The 16,252-nt window shown below is 36.4% G+C and overlaps 1 protein-coding gene across 1 annotated transcript in view; it reads right to left on the minus strand.

Annotated features, from left to right (window-relative positions):
- Positions 1–5,872: 5,872 nt before the first annotated feature.
- Fyttd1 (forty-two-three domain containing 1) overlaps positions 5,873–16,252 on the minus strand; it is a 28,846-nt gene continuing 18,466 nt past the window's right edge. Inside the window, exons 5-9 of the mRNA XM_013513366.1 lie at positions 14,606–14,702; positions 14,126–14,187; positions 11,898–11,972; positions 10,595–10,721; positions 5,873–8,289 (exon numbers count right to left, since the gene is read on the minus strand). Coding sequence (XP_013368820.1) covers positions 8,191–8,289; positions 10,595–10,721; positions 11,898–11,972; positions 14,126–14,187; positions 14,606–14,702 — 460 coding nt within the window. The 3' untranslated portion in view covers positions 5,873–8,190. The remainder of the gene's footprint in view (positions 8,290–10,594; positions 10,722–11,897; positions 11,973–14,125; positions 14,188–14,605; positions 14,703–16,252) is intronic.

Raw genomic sequence — 16,252 nt, forward strand, 5'->3', positions numbered from 1 at the left:
CGACCTTGCGCTTGCCAGGCAGGCGCTTTGCCGCTGAGCTAAATCCCCAGCCCCTCTCTTTGTATATTCTTGATATTAGTCCTCTGTCCACAGAATAGCTAGCAAAATTTTTTCCTATTCATAGATTGTCTCTTCATTCTGCTGGTTGTTTCCTTTGTTGTGCAGCAGCTTTTTAATTTGATGCAATCCTATCTGTTGATTCTTGGTATGATTTCTTTTGCCACTGGGGTTCTGTTCAGAAAGTCCTTGCCTATTCCTGTCGAGTTGTACCTTTTTAATTGTACTGCTGATGTCTATTGGTATATTGATTGTTTGGTTTTGTTTTGGTACCGGAAACCGAACTCATGACCTCAGGCTTGCCAGGCAAGCGCTTATGCCACTGAGCTATATCCCCGGCTCTCTATTGGTTTATTGAAAGGACCAGTTAATGCTTAAATTTTATTTTTTGACCAATTTTGCAAGCTTATATCTGGTAATCTGAACAACTAATTTGAAAACAATATGCAATATAACAACCAGTTGAATTCCTACCATCTTGAGTGAAGCTCTATATCGTTTCTAAATTTTTTTTATTTTTTATTCTCTTTGATCAATCTTGCATTCTTACATCTGATAATCTGAGCAACTTCCTTGAATATGTAATATAACCATTGTTAATTTCCTATCACCTTGTTTTGAAATTGTGCATCATTTTCATTGTCCACCCCCCACCCCCGGGTACCGGGAATCGAACTCACGATCTTCTGCTTGCCAGGCAGGCGCTGTGCCGCTGAGCTAAATCCCCTGGCCGTTGTTTTATTTTTGTCTTTGTTGTTTTGTTTGTGTGTGTGTGTGTGTGTGTGTGTGTGTGTGTGTGTGAGGAATTGAACTCAGGACCATGTGCTTGCCAGACAGGCGCTTATGCCGCTGAGCTACATCCCCAGCCCTTTTTTCTCTTTAAAAAAAAAAAAAAAAAAAAAAAAAAAGTTGTACCTTTTTACCTTCCAGAAGATCGCTTGTTTTAACATTTTGGCAGTGGGTACCAGGAATCGAACTCAGGACCTTGAGCTTGTCAGGAAGGTGTTTGTGCCACTGAGCTATAACCCTGGCCCACTTCTATTTTAACATTAGGATCTTTGATCCATTTTTATTTTAATTTAGTACATGGTGAGACATACGGGTCTCGACTCAATCTTATGCAGGTGGATATCCAATTTTCCCAGCACCATTAAAAAAGCTGTCTTTCCTCCAGTGTTGTTTCTGTCTTCTTTGTTAAAGATCCAATAGCTGTATGAGCCTGGGGTGGTTTCTGCTGATTCTCTTTTGTTCCACTGATTCACATGCCTTCTTTTTGCACCAGTACCATGCCATTTTAATCACCATAGCTTTATAATGTAACTTCTAGTCTGGGATTATGGCCACTTTTGCTATTCTGGGTCTCTTCTGATTTCATATACATTTTAGGATTGCTTTTGCTAGCTCTGTGAGAAATGACATGGCTATTTTGATTGAAATTGCATTAAACCTCAGTTTGGGAAGTATAGCTATTTTATGTTAGGTTCTGCCTATCCAGGAACAGGGGTATCTTTCCATTTTGTTTTTTGGGTTTTTTTTTTTGTCTTTTTTTGATACAGGGTCTCGCTCTGCAGTTCAGGCTGGCCTTGAGCTCACTTTGTAGCCCAGGCTGGTCTCGACCTCACAACGATCCCCCTGCCTCAGCTTCCCAAGTGCTGGAATTACAGGCATGCGCCACCATGCCCAGCTCTTTCCATTTTCAAATGTTCCTGATTTTCTTTTTCAGACTGATATAATTTTCACTGTAGAGTTCTCTCACTTCCTTAGGTTAATATCTAAGTAATTTCTGATGCTATTGTGAATGGTAGTTTTCCTACTTGCCTGAAGTGAGTTCATTAGTGTATATGAATACTATTAATTTTTTAAATTTTGTATCCTGTTAAACTGTTGAATTTGATTATTAATTCTAGGAGACTTTGGAGTCCTGTAAATAAAAGATGTCATTTGCAAACAATATCTTGACTTCATCCTTTCCTATATGTAGTCCGTTTCTTTCTTCTTGCCTAATTTCTCTGGCTCATGTCTCAAGGACTACGTTTAATTAGTGGTAATAATGGACATCCTTGTCTTCTTCCTGGTTTTAGGAAAGCTTTTAGCTTTTCCCCCTTGAATATGATATTGGCAGGTTAGTCATAAGTGGCTTGTATCACATTGACAGACCTTCCATACCTATTTTCTCCAATGTTTTTATGCTGAAAAGATGTTGGATTTTGTCAATGGCTTTTTCTATCCAGATGAGCATGATTTTTGTCCTTGCTTCTATTTATGGGATCAATTATTTATTAATTTGCATTTGTTGGACCATTTTTTGAGGTTTATTGATTTTTGACGATCTGTTGCATTCTCTGCCGGTATCTTAAGGATTTTTGCATCTATGTTCACTAGTCTGCAGTCCTCTTTTTTGGTTGGATCCTTGTCTGTTTTGGGATCACGATAAAGTTAGCTTCAGAGAATGATTTTGGAAGGATTCCTTTCCTCTCAATTTCATTAAAAAGTTTGAAGAGTATTGGTGTTAAATCTTCCCTGACGTTCTTGTAGGTGAACGTATTAATAGGAGTTAAAAAAAAAAAGATGAATACAAGGCAGCACAGACCAAAGACAGGTTGTGTACTAACATAGGAGAAAAGGTTGCAAGTAGATAATTAGAAATTTTAGATGGTCAAGGTACGTAAGACTAGATACCTAAAGGCCAAATGAAAGATCTATGGATATAGAGGGAAATAAAGATGCTACTACACATACTATTATATGAGAACAAGTCCTAGGTAAAGAGGATGTGAGGTAAGATAAAGGAATTAGCTGTGAAATGTCTAAGGACTTGAGGTTTCAACTACAAAGTAAATGTAGAATATAAGAGAAATACCTTATTCCTTCAATTTTCTCCATCTTAAAATGTTCAATGGGAGGGCTGGGGATTTAGCTCAGCGGCATAGTGCCTGCCTGGCAAGAGCGAGGTTGGTAAGTTCGATTCCCGGTACCGGAAAAAAACAAAACAAAACAAGACAAAACAACAACAAAAAGTTCGATTCCCGGTACCGGGGTGGGGGGGGACCTCAATGGGGAGAGGAACAAGTGGGGAGGGGGAAAAGGAGGAAAACATGGAAACAAACTTTTGCAAATGGGGAGGGGAGGAGGGGTTGATGGGAGGGCAGAGGAATGGAGAAAAAACAAGTTCTATCATCTACAGGTAACAGATTCTCTATGATGATCTACAGTTTATCCCACTACTGCTGTAGATAAGCTGAAAAATACTGGGGCCTGTTCAGTCTTAGGAATTGTCAAGAGTGCACTTCCTTGCTCCTCCTGTTTAGTATAGGCTAAGTTATCTCATGCAATAGCAGGGGCAAAAGCTTCACTCAAATCTCAGTAGCTCTTTCCATCTTGCATCTCACTACTTCAGACAGAAACAAAGGCCTTTCCCCACCTTCTACTCACTAGAAATATATTATGGTCCTTTAAGACTCCACTTCTACAAACTCAAAGCACTAGGATTAAAATCCCATCCTCCCTTTCTTACTCCTTTAATAAGAAACTCTAGTGACTTTTTTTTTTTCCTGGTGACTTTTTAAAACTTTAAGAAAATTCAGACAATATGATTGTCTTCTCATTAGTACAAAATGGAAAAGAGGTGGATACTAAACACACTATAGAGAAACAGCTTTCTATTCATCTTTAAATACTAGAGTATACCTTATCTGCATATACTCAGAGCCCACAATGGTGTCACATACTGCTTTATCAAGTTTGTTGAATAATTTCAAGCAGAAAAGTGGGAAAGGAGAAATAAAGACATTAGAACTCTATAATTACCAAGCAAATCTTTAAATCCCTATTAATGGTCCACAGTAATCCAAAATTCTTGTCACAAATGACTGAAATTTACTGAAGTGTCATTTTAAAAAATAGACTAACTCCCAAGCTGGTGTATGGTTAAGTCCCTGACTTAGGAACATTCCAGTTGCAATCTTTCAGATATGAGTAGCCCTTGTATTATGAACATTCGTAAATGCAAACAAATCACAGAAGTAGCTCATGTATCTGCTAGAGATTATCACAGTTGTGCTGCTGTGTGCTTATTGTACAGTAGTACATTGCTCAATCAGAGCCCAGATGTCCGGAAGCAAGAGAAAAGCAGTGGTGATGAGGGGACTGCTAGGAAACAAAGCAATAACCAGGGAAACAAACTGAAAATACAGTGTAAAAACTCACTTTGTCAGACTTACAAACAAATCCAACTTAGGAATGTTTTCCTGGAATGGAACTTGTTTCTAAATTGGGGACTTACTGTATCATGAAAGAATTCTCTTTAAAGGGACACATAGTTGGGCGTGGTGGCGCATGCCTGTAATCCCAGCATTTGGGAGGCTGAGGCAGAAGGATCCTTGTGAGATCGAGACCAGCCTGGTATACAAAGTGAGCTCAAAGCCAGCCTGAACTGTATAATAAGACCTTGTCTCAAAAAGGCAAAAAATAAAATAAAATAAAATTAAATTAAATAAAGGGACATGTAAATCACATGCCTAATTTTTTGAAAGTGGTAATAAAAAAAGTCATACAATCCTGATGAATGTTTAAAGTGCTATTGATCAGAAATAATCTTAATATTGCCTGCATCTGGAATGCATGAAATTCTTCGTAGTGTGAAGTGAGCTACTTTACTCCCTCTTTTTGACTGACTGGTAACAGGGATTGAACCCAGGGCCTTTGCCCTGAAATGCATCCCTAGCCTTTTTTGATTTCTTGACACAGGGTATTGCTAAATTGCCCAGGATAGGTTTGAACTAATGATCTTCCTTCCTTGGCTTCCCAGAGTGCTGGGATTACAGCTGTGCACTGTGGTACCCAGTTTCTCTTATATCTTTATTGTAAAAATAAATCGCAACAAAATTTACCCTGAAGTTGTATATGCTGTGTGAATTACAAAGCTACGGGCAGCAACGTAAAACATATCTAAATATATAAGCTATCTATTCTAACAAAAACGACTCAATGGGCAATGAAGCTTATAACTGTTTTGCGGTACTGGGGCTTGAACTCAGGGCCTTTGCACTGAGCTATACACCCAACTTTTGAGATAGGGTCTCACTATGTTGCCCAGGCTGGGTTTAACTAGGAATTCTCCTGTCTCAGCCTCTCGAACTATTGGGATTTCAGGCCTGTGACACTGGGCCCAACTATAAATTTCTTAAACATACATGTATTTTATGACTTCCTCATAATTAAATTATGGTGAAAAGTTTATACCAGTTTAAAAAAAAGATCTGATTATATATAATGCACTCTCCTAGTCTAATTTAAATACCAAAGTAATGAAGCATCAATCGATACAGCAGATTTACTTGCCATGTCACAAATACTGAAGTATAGCTCATTATTAATTCTTAGATATGTGACAAGCCTATATTTTCCCACTACTTTCTGTGGGTGTTCAAAGAAGCAGTTCATTACCTTCTGGCAATTATAAGATCTGAGGCTCAAACCATGACTGCCACAGTCCAGTTTTGGTAATACTGAGTCTTACTTTACCAAAACTACAAAGAAGGGTTAAATGGGATATCTACAGGCTCAATTAGCCTAATACTCTCCATTGTTAAGTAATTTGATTCTCTCCTTTAATTATTTCTCACTACCTCCTGTTGAAACTGTGAATTAAATGGCCAATAGAAGGATGGTAACAGAGGAGTCTAGGTTGATTTACCAATTTAACTGGCAGGAAACTTCAAATCCTAAGAATTATGAATAATCATTAAAAAGTTCTTTGTAACACATAACAACCTAAAAACCACAACCCAATCTTTATAGCTAAAAATAAATCATGTGAAACCTGTTACATTTTATTTGTTAAAAATGAACAGCTTCAGAATAGAGCTAAATGTAACTTTTCCAAAAAACACCAAAAAGTACAGTGTAAAGCACCTCCTCATTAAATACAAACTTTCACTTTGTGATGCACTGCATCAATGTTCTGCATACACCTTGATGCAAAGAAAATTCTAAGTTGCATCCTGTTTAAGAAAAAAAATTTTAAGAACTAAATAAGGATGACTACAACCACATTCCAAGAAAGGAAGTATCCCCCAACAAAGCATATTGTTTTGTTTATATACAACATGTTAGCACTCAAGAGTTTTAATTTAGTTGTACCAAAGGCAAAATTTACGTGAAGAGAAAATTAAATTACAGATGCATGAATTGCAAAAGTTTAATATACCAAAGACACTTTGTTATTTGATGCGCTTAATGTCAACATTTGGGGTAATTTTAAAGGTATTCCAAAAAAATGACATTAATAACACCTCAGTATAGCAATATTTAAAATAAGGAAAACGAGAACCCTTTTATACCATATTTTCAAAAACTGTTCTAAAGACAGCAAACTCACGCTCAGTTGTTTTTTCTTTGCTTTAAAATAAGCTACCAGTAATTCCAGCCAGTCTAAAATGTATTATTCTTGGATCAAATATTAAGTATTCATATTTGCAAAAATGTTTTGCAATGAGTCCTTGGCCTCTATGAAAAGATTCAAATTGCTAAGAAGAGCTAGAGTTTATTTTCAAATTCTGTGACTCGGTTCCAATAATCCCTTATCAAGTAAAGTACTGGCAAAATATCAGATATTAAGGATCAGATTTCTTTGGTATAAGCATGAAATTGTTACTGATAGCTTCCCATGGCTAGCATAAACCAGTAAGTAACCCAAGGAACACAGGAGACAATGAAGTCTAGTATACAATGTAAGGTAGGCAGGAGTAATGATGTTTTGTTTTACAGGAAAAGTCAATACTAATAAGATAAGCCAGAGAAACAACACTTACTCAGAGGTTTGGACATTACAGTAAACCTAAATCAAACTTCAAAATGACCAAACTTACTAGTTTTCAGCTGGAATATTTTGCTGTATTTTGGCATTTTACTGTAATTTGTAGTATACAATTTCTGAAGACTCTCAGCACTATCTTGGCACAACAGACTAAATCCTCCCCACCTCTCCAGAGTACAGGAAAAGCTTTCTCCCCCTAAACGCTTGAACTTTATATCACACAAAAAATCTGAGTGGAGGGTATACAACAAAGGTTACAATGTAACTCCATTGTAATTTTACACATTCTTTGTGATATATTTTTCTTTCTGGAGCTATAAATTAATTTAGCAAGCTTATAAATTTCAACTTTCTGAAGAAGAAAATGAAGGACTGTAAGGCTATTAATTTTACTATCAAAATATCTAAGGGACTCAATATATTTTTAAAACTAAAATTCTAAATATCAGTTGAAGAATCTGCAGACACTAGACTCAAGACTACACTGTATCCAGAGTATATTTATAACCTGGGTTTTGAAGCTTTTCACCTAAGTTTCTGGTCCTTCAACTTGCTCCTTCTTTCCATGCTTTCTTCATTATTAAATACAAACTGTGAGCTTTTCACACTGGACGTTCTCCAGTGTCTTATCAGATAACTCTGTAAGTGTGCATTTACAGCCTTCAGACACCAACATTTTGAAGCAAGATTAATGCCAAGAACCACATTTCTTGTTAAAAGTTCAGCACTCAAGATTTACAACTCCAGGGGTCTAACCTAATGCCACCTGAAAAATGAAGCAAGTTCCTGATAATTCCATAAATCTTAAAAGCCAAAACTGGAATTCTCATAAGGTTTCTAAAAATGTGTCTAATGAAGAAAAGGCAACTGCACTTATTACATCAACACTCTTAAAGGGTAAGTGACAGCAACAAAGGGATCTACTCATATTACAGAGGACAAAGTTTTACCATGGCAAAGTCTAAAAAGTGGGCAGAGGTGATAAGATCCTAAATATCACTATCATAAAAATAATCAATTTCTTTCTTTCTGTCTTCCATCTGCTGCATGAGGAACCAAGGAAGTCAACGGAAAATTGTTCTGTCTGGGCCAACCATGAAATCTTTAAGAACAGATAGGTGTATTCCCTGTTACCTTTCAGGGCACTATTTTATACATTAAAAAAAAAAAAAAAAAAAAAACAACTTCAAAAATAAAGAGTTATTTAGCCTTGTGAATATTTTAAGGTAAAGTTTCTTGAATTTTTGTGATGAACTCTTCAAGCAACTCCACTTTTCAAACAGAGTCATCATTCAAAAGTTCCTTTGACATGGGATCTATCCCACAGTGACAAAGCGGTTTCCTCCTTTGTTGTATGTGAGAGTGGCTCTTTGTTCCTTCAGGATTCCAAACCGTTCATTCAAAGTCATTCCTGTCTATAGAAAAGGAAAAAAAATTAACAACTTGATAGGAAGCTGTATTTGCTTTGGGACAATCTTATGATTAACAGTAATTAATAATGACAATAAACTAACATGAATCTCATTAGATCCTAACAAAAAACATATAAAAGAGATGAACTTAAAGAGGTTTAGAGAAGTTAAGTTGCCTACTAGCAGCTCCTGACTCATAATCCCTACCTCTTGCCGAGAACATAGCTCAGTAGTAGAGAGCTCACCTCACACGAATGAGACCCTGGGTTCAACCCCCAGCACTACCAGAAAAAAAAAGTTATTTTAATTTGGAAGTATTTTTAAACAAATTTCTCAGTTCACTACAGAAATATGAAAATGTGGTTTTCGATGAACAACAAAATACTATCAAAATGACAAAGTAACTATAGCAACAAAATAAAAATAGGCAAAATAAATTTGTCTAATTTGTGCGTGTGCCCATGCTAGTGATTGTACCCAGAACCTTTCACAGAGCTATACCCTAGACCAAACAGGACTAAATTTGTGTCTATATTTCCCATCTTCAATTCCACATTCTTAGTTCAATGGATAGCAAAAGAATATGAAGCCCCAAACTCCCTCATGGTAAAGCTTCTCAGCAAATTAGGAATAGATGGGAGCACGCTCAATTTGAAAAAGGGTATCTCTGAAAAACTTATAGCTAACATTATACTTAATGGTATGACATTTTCTCCTTAGACTCCAGAACAAGGCCAGTACACAATAGCATCTTGCCAGTTCTATTCAACATTGTACTGGAGGTCCTAACTATTCTAATAAAGAAAATAAATAAATAAATAAATAAATAAATAAAAGGTTTAAAAACTGCAAGGCATTTGGAGAATGACATGACTGTATATAGAAAATCCAAAGTAATTTACAAATTTACTACAAAAATGAATTTAGCAAGATGACATGAGTTTAACACAAAAACTTAAAAACCCCAGTGAGATACCACTTCACACTCAAACAGATAATAAATGTTGGCAAGAATGTGGAGAAATTTAGAAACCTCATATATACTGGTGGGAATATAAAACAGCATTGTTATGGTTTGTATCTACATGTCCCCCCAAAGCATCATGCAGTCATAAGTGGGCCTTTTTCAGAGGCAGCGAGATCTAGTGTGTGATGCAGGGCTTGATCCATGGTGCAATGTTAGGATTAAAGGTGCCAAGATTAAGGGTATGAGTGCTATCCACCCTAAGGGTGGGTAGCCTGGGTAAGATGTAAGAGACAGAAAGAGCTAGGGTCTTGTCTCTCATCACTTGCTGCCTCCTGCTTACCATGGATTGTTTCTCCTCTGTGATGCCCCTCTGCCACGCCGCCCCGTCTTGGAGCAGGCCAACTATGAACTGAAACCTCTAGAAACTGTGAGCTAAATAAACTTTTCCTTCCTTAACTTGTGACTGTCAGGTATTTTGCAAAGCAATGAGAAAAGTAACTAAAACAAGCATAGTTATTTCTTTGGAAAACAGTCTGGCTGTTTCTAAAAAGGTTAAGCATGGAGTCACCAAAAATTCACATCTACTTCTAGGTATTTACCAAGAAATGCAAAGGTGCTCACACAAAAACTTGTCCCAAATGTCCAAAGAATCAGTATTCATAGGCTAAATATAGAAACAACCTAAATGTCTACCAAACAATGAATGAATAATAAGATGCTGTATATAAAGTTTATTTTTTTATTTTTTTATTTTTTTTGGTTTTTCTCCGGTACCGGGAACTGAACTCATGACCTTGCGCTTGCCAGGATGTATATAAAGTTTAATATGATGGCACACAGTTAATCCTAGCTCCTCAGGAGGCTGAGGCAGGAGGATAACATTTTTTGAGGCCAGCCTGGGCACCACAGTGAGCTCGTCTCAAAAAAACCAAAAATTATAAAGGGCTGAAATGCTAGCTCAGTGGTAGAGCACTTACCTGGTATGCACAAGGCTCTAGATTCAATCTCCAACACTATGCACACACAGAAAATGCTGTATGAATATGCTGCATGTTGTTCAAAAATGAAATACTATACAACACAGATGAACCTTAAAAACATTATGGTAAATGAAAAATGCTAGTCACTAAGACCACATATTTTATGATCCAATTTACATGAAATGTCAAAACAGGCAGTCTAAACAACAGAAAGCAGATTAAGAGCTACCTAAGACTGAGGGGCTAGTTGTAACACTTTAATTTGCTATACAACAATATTTTATCAATTTATTAATAAATAGTATTTTTATTAAAGTATTGTCAGTGAATGGCCCAAACAAATACAGAATTTTTTTTTTACCTGTTTCCCAACACTATTTATGTCAAATTGTAGGGGGACACCTTTAGGAACTTTCTTTACATCAGATTGTTCCCGTTTTGTCAAGAATGAGGGTACAGCAGTACGAGTTAATCGTGGTTTCTGAGTTCTATTAGAAAAAAAAAAAAAGAATTAAATTAACTTAAAAACCAGAAGAAAATAAATCATTTGGTGTTTAAAATGTCTTGACTTGTACACATGTTCAAATGTATTAGGGCTATTTTACTGTGTTCTTTAAAATAATTACCTGGCTCTTGACTACTACTACTACTAGTAGTTATAGTAATAGTACTACTAGTAGTAGTAGTTGACTACTACTGTAGAGATTCAAATGCGCAATTATTCATGGAATACCTCTAATTACACCTAAAACATTTTAACAATTTTGGTGATTTCCAAGTCTTGGTTTTCTAAAATAACCTATGAAGTCTTAGAGATCCACACTATACTATATTCATTTTAATCATTAAAATGGCTGGATAGATCAGAAATTCCATATATTTATAATTTTTATAGTGCAATGAATGTAAGGAAACAGTAAACGTTATTAAGCTCCTCTAGTTAAGAGACTACACAAAGAGGCCTTTAAAGAGAAGATAGGTCTGTATTATCTCACAAGTAAAGATGTCCAAAATATACCATGGTGAAGGGAAGAATATTAAGTAGGCAGAGCATCATCTCATTTACTATTATACATATATAAATATGTACAATTATTTGTTACATATTATACATAATTATTATATGTAATAATAAACATATACATATTATTATATGTAATAACGTATCATTTGTTACATAGCACAGTATTTTTTTAAATATATAAAAGAATTTGTTAAAAGGGAGTTACATGACTCAGGAATCAAGGGAGTCTTACTTTTAACTTTATCTTATTTCTAATTTGTATCACAATTTTTTTTTTTTGAGACAGGGTCTTGCTATGCAGTTCAGGCTGGCCTTGAGCCCACTTTGTAGCCCAGGCTGGTCTCGAACTTGCAAAGATCCTCCTGCCTCAGCATCCCGAGTGCTGGCATTACAGGCGTGTGCCACCAGGCCTGGCCACAAATACTACTTTTATTCTTCTTGCATCTCACTATATACTAACTTTTTTAAAATTAAAAATTATTAGAGTAAAAGAAATCGCCATTAGTCCCCCCCAAAGTAGCCCCCCTCACTTCAAACACCATTAACTTTATCCTAACTTAGACATCAAACTCTGAGTACAAGTCTAATGATCTTATATGAAGAGGACACAACCTTTACGAAAGAAAAAAAAAGGACTTACACTGGGCACTGTACTGCTCCAGGATTGTCAATGGACACAGTCAAAATTCCTCCATTTGTGGTGGAAGTACGCCACCTAATTTCAAAAAAGCAAAAACCTCATTAAAATGGGAGTTTATAAACTGTACACTTTAACCCACATAAAAATATACTGATTATGTTTATTTTGGGGCTGGGGGTTGAACCCAGGGCTTCATGCATGGTAATCAAGTATTCTTTCCACTGAGTTACAACCCCAGCCCTAAAATACACTTTTAGGAAACAGCCACTACTTTTTCTAACTTTTATGAAATACTGATACCTGGACCTCACCATGAGGCAATGAATCAGCATATTGTGTTGTAGGAACTGAGCACCTGAATTTTTAAAATCTTTTTCAGTGTACTAAAAATCAAATACACACGGGATTCTAATAAAACATAACAGTCTTTTACCCCACTAATCTCCTTCCCATTCCAACTCCCCAAAGGCAGTACTTCTTAACCTTTCCTGATTTTACTGCTTGCTGGTTACTTTCACTTCTTAGAAAAATCTTGCTATAATGAATAAGATTATCATACAGGGGCTGGGGATTTAGCTCAGCGGCACAGTGCCTGCCTGGCAAGCGCAAGGTCGTGAGTTCAATTCCCAGTACCAGGAAAAAAAAAAAAAAAAAAAAGATCATCATACCATCAGTCTAACGATCAGTTAGGTCTAACCATCAGTTAGTTTCCCTACGGACCTCTATAAATATTTTGATGACTCCAATATTTTATTTTCATTGTAACTTTATTTAAATGTGTTATTTCTTCCAATACTGTCTCTTGACATCTTTCCACTTAGTATAGGAGGATAACAGTCCCTCTAACCCTTTTTCCACCTTATCTTCCACTTTGTGTCTTCCATATTTTGTCAGTTCTACCTTCTTATTTGCACTACATTCATATTATATACTGTCTCCAAATTAATTACTGTGTGCTGATCTACAAGTTAATTCTCAAAGCTCAAAACAAATTAACATTTATAATAGTGTCATCATATTCATACTGTTCACTTCAGAAGCTAATAGGCTACAGTTACTCTCCGTCTATAGTTTCCAATGTCCTATCCTCTGTGCTAAACAGTATTGCTGCCATCAGGTTCAATTCCATCAGGTTCAATTGCAGTAGTTCCTTTCCTTCACTCTCAAAATCATGGTAAATCACTTTATTTAGCCTCATATCTGGACAGTGACCAAATTCTGTTTTCCAAAAGGTAGCTATTAGGGTTGAGAAGGCTGAAGGAGTAAATTTACATGGGGTACGGCTCCAAAGTGCTCAAAGCTCAGGGCATGTTAAGGATGCTTCTGGACAGCTTTAAGGCTATGACCCTGCTGTCTAGCTCAAGTGCACAGCAGGATATGGTTATTTAACTATGACTTAGCATTGGACAACCACACATGTGCCAGTAGAGCCAGCACGCACAAATGTACCTATGTGATAAGGACATGTACAAGAGTTAGCCAGTGAGATGCAGGCTGCTTACTCTATTTGCTGCTTGCTATGTTGCTGATGTCTACCTCTGTATGCTTTCCCTGGGGACCTCACTGATGAATGTACTCCTTCCTTCTTGACCAAGACAGTAGCCATAATTTTAATCTCAAAACTGGATCACAGTGATGTAATTATTACAACTCACACTTATAGTGACAGAAATGGGTTTTTAAAAAGACTTTTATAGGAGCACTGGGGGGAAAGATTATGCTGAAGGAAAAAATGGTTCATTATTTTTAAAGTTTTACAAATGTTCTGAGAGTACTACTGGATTTTCCTCTATTCATCCCTGGGAGGATTCATGTATATAAAAGCAGATTCTGGAAAAAAAAAAAATAGTAATTTGGTGCTAAAAATGTCTTCATACTAACATGAAAATGCAAAGGTTTTCTGGGGGGAAAACAACAAAAGCAAAACAGGATCTATTTTGGGCTTAATTTTTTTTGTTGTTGTTCTTTTTGAAACAGGGTCTCACTACGCAGTTGAGGCTGGCCTTGAGCTCACTTTGTAGCCCAGGCTGGCCTCGAACTCACAACAATCCTTCTGCCTCAGCCTCCAGAGTATTGGGATTGCAGCGGTGTGCCACCACACCTGGCATATTTTGGGCTTAATTTCATCTTGGGTCTTTTAATTTCTTTCAGACTAGAGCACATGGTAATTTGGATGGTTAGTATTCTCTGAGTTTTAAAATGACATCTTGAAAAACAAATTGACTTACTGACGAGTTCTCTTTGCTACTACACCATCTAGCAGTTGTTCTGTGTTCAACTGGGCCTGAACCTAAAGGAAAAAAAAAGCAGAAGATCCCATAAAAGGCAGAGGATTTAAATCCAAGAAGCTATCATGAACTGTAATCTTATAACCCAGTATGGCATGTGCATGAATGTAGGAGAGGGGTCTGTGTTGTTCTCCCAACAGCTCTTTAGTGCAGAAGCATCAGAACAAGTAGCAAATACAAACTTACTACTAAGAAACAATACATTCTTATAGGAAGTTGCTACTGATTGACAATAAGGAAGAACAATGAATAGAAAAACTAAGGCAGAAAGAATCAATCTAGTGTCATGCTTCCACATCCCAAACTTAATCTCTACCTCAACCATGAGCCATGCCTATGATTATTACTTAAATGTGGCTGTTCAGGATCCTCTTCGGTTGAGAGGGAAAAAAAAAAAAAAACTACTAAAGCTTTTAATACCTTCAGGCCTCTTCGGAAAAGAAAAGTTGCCTGACGAGTGTCTTTCTGATGGCTTAATTTATTTCCACTCCTGCTAAAATTAGCTGGAATATTATTTCTGCAATAAAAACACACATCATGAGTATTCTCAGTTACTTTTCTGTCACATATCTTGAGAAAAAATAATAATAATAAAAATTAGTTAAATTCACATGCTGACAACCTGAGAAGCATGTAAACATAAAGACTCCATTCTAGGGGCTGGGGATTTAGCTCAGCGGTACAGCGCCTGCCTGGCAAGCACAAGGTCATGAGTTCAATTCCCAGTACCAGAAAAAAAACAAACACAAAAAAAGACTCTATTCTAATGGTTTCCTTATTTATATGAAACTACTGAGAGCTGATTTACTGTACCTCCCTCTCCAGATAACCACATACAACTGTGAACTAATTTATATTCCAAATACATTTGACTCTAATACACCATATATAACATGTCTTCTGAAGACATTTACAAAAATCACATTTTCAATGTTATTTCCTATTCCTTTTTTTTTTTTTTTTTTTTGGTACCGAGAACTGAACTCAGGACCTTGACCTTCCCAGGCAGGCACTTGTGCCGCTGAGCTGTATCCCCAGTCCTATTTCCTACTCCTAAAGAAAACATAAATTTACAGATTTGTTCACAAGATTAGTACAGAAAAATTCATACATGTGCATTCACAATCAAATGGAAAACAAAAATATAGATTTGAATAACAACCCCTTCCTTCAGTTTTCTCTTCCGTCCTCACTAAGAAACCTCTATGTAAATATAAACCACAAAAAAAAATTCTTCAACTTTTATTCTTTCATGCACAAAATGATATTTGACTTGACTTTTACCACTTCCTGTTTTCTAGTGGAAGTTGGTGAACTATGAGAAGAAAAAATTCATATTTACCTACTACATACATAGGTAATAGGTTTCCTAATCTTACTTCCAATCTCACAGAGGTTCAAATGTAAAATCTCCCTAGCTACTCAGTTAACATGCAAGTCTCACATAAACAGTGAGTTCTTATTTGAGAAGGTCCCCTTTCATAACTGGCACTTCCAACTGACGCCCATATGATGGTTAAGTAAAACTGCATTTCTAGCCATTTCACTTATAAAAATACCTCATCCCAGGTTTTATTACGGATTATCTTCTGGAAAAGATGAATAAAATGGTACTTGAAAATGAAATAAGGTAACTTCACACCTTGTCAACTTCCTTTTTGTCTATATTACCCTTACAGAGAATGGAATGCACAACAAGTCAGGTTTTAGGTTTTTGTTATGCCTTTCAATTTAGTATAAAATAATTTCAGCCTAAGAAACATTCCTGCAGAATTCCCTCCAGTTTGCTTTTTCCACAGATAACCCATACTGTGATTCAGTGTTTTAGTTAGAACCACTGAGACTGAATAACTCAGCTTTCAGAATTCTGAATTTTGAGTAATTCTGATTGAGGTGTCAGGACTTTGCAACTTTATTCTTATGTCAAGAGAGATAAAGACACAGAGTGGTGCCTTTTTTTAAAAAAAGTCTAAGACCGGGGCTGGGGATTTAGCTCAGCGGCAAAGCGCCTGCCTGGCAAGCGCAAGGTCGTGAGTTCGGTTCCCGGTACCAGAGAAAAACCAAAAA

The sequence above is a fragment of the Chinchilla lanigera genome, unplaced genomic scaffold, assembly GCF_000276665.1.
Source record: "Chinchilla lanigera isolate Chin_1 unplaced genomic scaffold, ChiLan1.0 scaffold00019, whole genome shotgun sequence".
NCBI classification, from domain to species: Eukaryota; Metazoa; Chordata; class Mammalia; order Rodentia; family Chinchillidae; genus Chinchilla; species Chinchilla lanigera.